This window comes from Populus nigra, chromosome 2, assembly GCF_951802175.1.
Source record: "Populus nigra chromosome 2, ddPopNigr1.1, whole genome shotgun sequence".
NCBI lineage: Eukaryota > Viridiplantae > Streptophyta > Magnoliopsida > Malpighiales > Salicaceae > Populus > Populus nigra.
The window spans coordinates 39,588,496-39,594,742 of NC_084853.1; the positions used below are offsets into that span (position 1 = coordinate 39,588,496).

At 38.2% G+C, this 6,247-nt stretch overlaps 1 protein-coding gene across 1 annotated transcript; it reads left to right on the top strand.

Annotated features, from left to right (window-relative positions):
• The first annotated feature begins 224 nt into the window (after positions 1-224).
• Positions 225-5,996, top strand: LOC133682463 (RNA demethylase ALKBH10B-like). Its single transcript, XM_062105805.1, has 7 exons — positions 225-879; positions 3,170-3,303; positions 3,423-3,540; positions 3,850-3,966; positions 4,044-4,159; positions 4,256-4,410; positions 5,174-5,996. Exons 1-7 carry the CDS (start codon positions 435-437, stop codon positions 5,664-5,666), a joined length of 1,578 nt encoding a protein of 525 aa, XP_061961789.1. The 5' UTR covers positions 225-434; the 3' UTR covers positions 5,667-5,996.
• Positions 5,997-6,247: the final 251 nt, after the last annotated feature.

Genomic DNA, 6,247 nt, shown 5'->3' on the forward strand with positions numbered 1-6,247 from the left:
TTAGTATTAAATTATCGATTATTATGTAAACCGGTGGAAAAAAAAAAAAACGAATGGTGAAAAGAAGAAGTAATTTTATTTCCAGTGCTTGTCAAAATACACTTTCAACTATCAAACCAGAACTCCTAGTAACATTCATTGTAATTATGCCACGTCACACAAACGTATCCCCACACGCACGGAGTTGGCACGAACCATCCTTTATGATAAAAAAGTCACAGGTCCGCCCCGAAAAGCCTACCCCTACACGCGAGACAGCCCTCTCTCTCACCTGCCCCTCTCCCTTTCTCCATCTTATTCTGCCAACCCGATATATACTCACCATCACCGATATCTCTGCCGGCAGACTCTTCATAAAATCCGATTGTTGGTAGATTTAAAAGGAAACGATTGTTTCTTTATATACTATCTAGTTAAAAACACCAGCGGAGCTAATGGCTGCAGGAGCAGTATCGCCGACGGATCATCAAGGTACTCCACCAGTGGTGCCGGTGCCGATGATGATGGCGGACACGATTGCCAAGGACGCTATTCTTGCCTGGTTTCGTGGGGAATTCGCAGCGGCTAACGCCATAATCGATGCTCTGTGTAGCCACCTGGCACAGATGGATGCAGGATCCGAGTACGAGGCGGTGTTCGCGGCCATTCATGGGAGGAGGCTTAACTGGATCCCTGTGCTCCAGATGCAGAAGTACCACTCCATTGCAGACGTGGCTTTGGAGCTAAAGCGAGTGGCCGAGACAAAACTGGAAGCAGCATCATTCGGAAACGTGGAGACTGATAAATTCAGCGATGAGAAAGTAAAAATAAGCGTGGAAAATGGTCATGTTGCTCAGGAAGAGGAGGAGGATTCACCTGATAGTGATATTACTGATTCAGGTAAGTATAATCTAATCTTTTCATCTCCCAAATTTACCTTCTTGTTTTCTTATTCTCTCTCTCTATCGTATATTCAACCAAATGAATTTCCTTTTATCTCCCCTGTTTTTATCGATTTGGTAATTGTCCTCGGGAATTTCGAGGGAGAATCGGCTGATAATAGTGGAAACTGACAGAAAATCGGATTCTTATATATTTTCTGTTTGTTTAAATAAACAAATCTTTTTGTTTGTTTTTCGTTTTTTAATGGCAACTTCAACGATGCGCCAGCGCAAATTCATTTTTTATGTACTAATCATTTTCTTGTTTAATTACCAGTAAAAAGTGTTCATAATTGAAATCAGCCAGCTTGTTTTGGTTGCTCGGAGTACGGGCGAAAAAAGATTATAAAACTTGATTCTTTTTTATAATTATAAAAAAATGGAGAGTGATGGTCAATGGCAATTTTTTTACATTCTTTTTTAATAAAAGAACAAGTTTCTATTTGATTTTTGTTTTTATTTTTCTCTGTTTTATCAAGAATATAAATCCTCGTCTTGGGTCCAAATAGAATTTAATTAATTGTTTTTTATTTTTTATTATTTTAATATGTCGCTGTTGGAAATAAATTTTAAAAAATAAAAAATATTATTATAATATATTTTTAAATAAATAACACTTTAAAAAAACTACCTGCACCACCGAACACCTAAAAACAAGCATGTTTTTCTGCATCAGATCCGAGATTCAAACCCGCCCTTTCCCTGTTCTACTACTTTCTATGACTTTTGAATTTAACAAAATTCCGTTTTGATTTTTGGCCACGCTTGACATGTTTTGATTTGAAGTACAGGGTAAAGGAAAAAGAAAAATTAAATATCAAATACTCCAGTTATTTATTTATTTATTTGTTTTTCAGGAAAAAATATTATATATTATGACGTGATTGATATTCTCTCGAGGTTTTAGTGGGGTTTGTATTGAATTGAGTATTCCAATGAGGGGGGAAAGGCTTCCCTGCAGCCGAAGTTACAGTTAGTTTTGGGAGTAGCGAATAACCTTACGCTTGATGAACTGGCCTTTCCTGGAGATGCGTGCAATGATTTATTGCAGGCGGCGGCTGATGGTGACCGTCTGATCTTTTTTTAGTTGACGTCATGCATGACTCCGTGCGTGCGTACCTGCTATTATTGTTGGGTTGTTGAGAGTTTTCCTTGACAAATTTTTCTGGGGAGTTTGTTAGCTGTAACTGTATTTGATGATATTCCGAGTTGCCGGTCCAACTCCAATTTCATGGGATGGGCCATCCAATGAGCATGTGGTTTTTAAGCCATAATTTTTAAATCTGTCCCGATAATCATCCGAGTCTAAGACCTGGGTCAAAAATTAGATCATCTGGATCGATCCATTTTTTTTTATAAAGCAAAGGGATGTTATTTTTGTAAAAAATAAATAGTCAACTGTTATTTTTACTGTTTTCACCTCTTTTTTTTTCTTAAGCTCAGAACCACCTGATTGGACTTGGTTTTTTAAAATATGGTTGGGGCAGCCTAGATGATGGAGATTCGAATCTCCCATAGTGCGGCACTCTTATTTTACTTTTTATTTAGTTATTTATTTATTTTGCTTCTCTGGTAGCAGATTTGTTTGGTTATATGGTAGGGTTTAGAACAATTTTGGACAGTGACAGCTTTGTCACGAAATCTAGAGAGTTTGTCCAGCCGTCGGGGAAGGAAAAAGGTGGTCCGTGATAAAAACCCACATGGTCTGAAGTCTGAAGTCTTGAAGGGAGGAGCGTGAAATCGATTGCTTAATTACTAGTAAACAAGAGAGCGAAGTGAACATTAATTAAATAGTAGCTGGTTAAGAAATGAAGGTATAAATTAATAAATGCATGGTGTCTCTGTCGGTGGTAAGAGCAAACAATTGAAGTATATCACTTGATTATTAAATTTAGAGGTGGAAAAAGCAATTTGCTCTTCGTTTACACAGGTGGAGCTATTAAATTTATTTATTTTTGACCTATTTTTACGATGTCTTATGTGGGCTCTACCCAATTGCGTGTCTGGACTTGCAGAATTAAATGGTGGATGGAATTGGGGAGCGTTGAACCAAAATTCAACCTTTACTAATTTAATTTTGATGCTGGCCTTAATAAATGAAGGAGCGGAAAAAAGGAGTTTGGGGGGAGGGGGGGGGGGTGATATAGTTTAATAACATCATTGATTAGATATTTAATGCAAAAATATATATATTTATTTATTTATCTAAAGTCCATTTTAATTTTCTTGTTGTTGGATTGGGAATGCAGGATCTCAAGAAGTGAAGCCTGCTAGTGAGAATAACGATGACATATGTGCCAACCATGAAGACTGCGGCTTACGTCCTACTCAAATCAAGCTGACAAAAGGATTCACAGCCAAGGAGCATGTCAAAGGGCATACGGCGAGTTCTTTCTTTCAAAATTTAGAAAACAAAAAAAATTGTTTCCTTAGAGAAGCTGGAATTTTCAAAAATAAAAATGCAGCCGGCTGTTATTGATTGAGAGATGTTACACCTGGCAGGTGAATGTTGTGAAAGGTTTGAAGTTATACGAGTCAATATTCACTGATTCTGAGCTGTCTAAGTTGACTGATTTCGTCAACGAACTCCGGGTTGCTGGCCAGAACGGTGAACTCTCAGGTGACCTCTCTCTTCTTGCTACTTCTATCTATAAAATGTAGCTGCGTTCAGTTTTTTAATAGAATGTGCCCTAAGGACGTACGCTAGGACCGTTTTTAATTTTCACGAAAATTCTCTTACACCATTAACTGCCGTGAGTTAGCGGTCATTTGATCTTTGATCTAATCGCCGGAATGGGATAGCTAACTCTCTTAAATGCACATGTCAAAGTTGGTTAAACACGCATTTTGAATATGGAAAAGCTTGTCCTTGCTAACAGCCAAGATTTTTGTCTATTACTAAGTGAATCTTCATGACGACTGGATACAGGCGAGACTTTTATTTTATTCAACAAGCAGGTGAAGGGAAACAAGAGGGAGCTGATTCAGCTTGGGGTTCCAATTTTTGGACATATAAAAGAGGAAGCGGCAAGTAACAACCCATCAAGTAAGATATTAACTTTTCTTAATTGCGCAGCAAAATTATATTGGAGCAACCTATAACTGCGGTTTTAATTTTCATAGGCAATATAGAGCCAATTCCAGCTCTTCTCCAAGGTGTCATTGATCACCTGGTTCAATGGCAATTAATTCCAGAGTATAAAAAACCTAATGGATGCATCATCCATTTCTTTGATGAGGTAGGCATTCTATCTTGTTCTGAATCATCACGTTGTCTCTGTATAGAGATTATACTGGGAAAGCAAGTCGAATAATATATGCTTTTTTTGGTGCAGGAGGAATATTCACAACCTTTTCTGAAGCCACCTCATCTAGACCAACCAATCTCTACTCTTATCCTCTCAGAATCAACAATGGCCTTTGGGCGTATTCTCGGGAGTGATAGTGATGGTAATTATAGAGGATCGCTCTCCCTCTTTCTGAATAAAGGGTATGTAGGCCTTCAAAACTTGTGCAAAGAGTACATAGATATTTGTTAGTTTCAGAGTGATTAGGCTCGTGTTCATACTATAGAAATTCAGGAGTCCCATTTCTGATAAAACATAACTTCATAAAAAAATCCACTCCAAAAAACTCTCTTGAAAGAACAACCTTGCATTGGAGCTACATAATGATGCTGGTGCTTTTCTTCTTCTTACCCTACAACACATGGCATCACCTAACTTTATTGTGGTTTATATGCTTCTGGTTTCTGGAAATATACTGTCATTTCTACTCATTAAAAAACATGCCAGTTCAAAACAACACGTGTTTCCTTTTCTGAAATTGTGTTGATTATCCATTCAAATTACGCTCTTGAATGTGAATCTTAGAAACTGAAGAAGTCTCGGCCTTTCTAAGTTTTCTTAGTAACACTGACTTCATTGAGAGAAGGAGGCGGCATTAATCTTGTAACCAGGCTTTCTATAGCCTGACAGGCTGAAGTTATGTAAATGCTCTCAAATCTCAATGCATCTCACAAAGTCCATCTGTGACCTCTGCCTCAATCATCTCTTTACTTTCTACTGTGTGTTCATTTCGTGACAACAATTTTGTTAGACTGGAAAGCATGAGTGTCTTGCTGCAATCCTACAAAAGTTAGCTTGCATTGTCTGAAATATGTTAACCTAAATTTTCTTAGAGAGTCGTCAATTTCCATCAGTATGTGCCAACGGACAAGTTTGGATCGTGAAATGATTTTGGAATTATTGCAGGTCTCTTTTAGTGATGAGGGGAAACAGTGCTGACATGGCCGGACATGCCATGTGCCCGTCTTCAAACCAAAGGGCCAGCATAACTTTCTTCAGAGTGCGTCCTGAATCCAAACAAGGGCAGTCACCACCAACCAGTCCCATGAACGGTGCCATGACCCTATGGCAACCTAGCATCCCGAGCCCATATCCAGTGCCTAATGGAGCTCTTGATGGCTATGAGCCACTGGATTCAATGCCTCCTAACTGGGGAGTTCTTAGTTCTCCAGTGGTCATGCTCGCTCCAATGCGCCCTATGGTCTTGAGTCCCAAAAGAATGCCCAATGGTGGTACAGGGGTTTTTCTGCCCTGGGCTGTAGGATCTAGAAAACCTGCAAAACATCTTCCACCCCGTGCCCAAAGAGGACGCCTTCTTGCACTATCCTCTCCAGTCGAAACACATGTAGCAGCTTCTGCTTCTGATACAGGTATCAGTATTGAAGGGAAATCGGCCTGAAGTTATCCTGAGGCAGCTCTGGGGCCAAAGCAATATGAATCAAACACAAACATGGCGCACATATACACCTCTCCTGAAGGAAGGAGCTCTCTCTTATTGTACAAAAAAGTCTCTAGAGCTGCCAGAAGAGCTAGTTTTTTAATTCGTTTCCTCTTTTTCCTCCCTAAGAATGGGTTCTTATCTTGGTCAGTACACATTTCTTTGTTGCCAATCCTTTAGGTCCCTAGGATTAGCTGAGCTTCAAGTTTGAGCAGTGTGAATTAGTTCTAGTTGAGGTTAGAATTTTGTATTAACTAAGGTTATTGAAATTTAATCTTTTTTTTACAGACAGATTACCTGCTCTCTGGTTGCTTGTCTTTATTTCCCTTGATGGTAATTTTGAAATTAGAATAGGGAAAATTTCATTACTCTTCTATAATTTAATTGTTCATTTTATCTTCATGTTTAAAAAATTATATTTTATATTCTCGTGAATAATTTTTTAAAATAAAATAAGATAATATATAAAAAATTTAAATAAAACGAATCTCACATCTTTTTTAATCTTTTAATCAAGTAACGAGTTATGACCATTCTTCATC

Excerpts from the sequence above, each read along its gene's own strand:
- LOC133682463 (XM_062105805.1), top strand. The coding sequence starts at position 435 with ATGGCTGCAGGAGCAGTATCGCCGACGGATCATCAAGGTACTCCACCA. Across the intron at positions 3,967-4,043 it reads GGCAAGTAACAACCCATCAA|GCAATATAGAGCCAATTCCA; the intron begins GTAAGATATTAA and ends TAATTTTCATAG. Across the intron at positions 4,411-5,173 it reads TCCCTCTTTCTGAATAAAGG|GTCTCTTTTAGTGATGAGGG; the intron begins GTATGTAGGCCT and ends GAATTATTGCAG.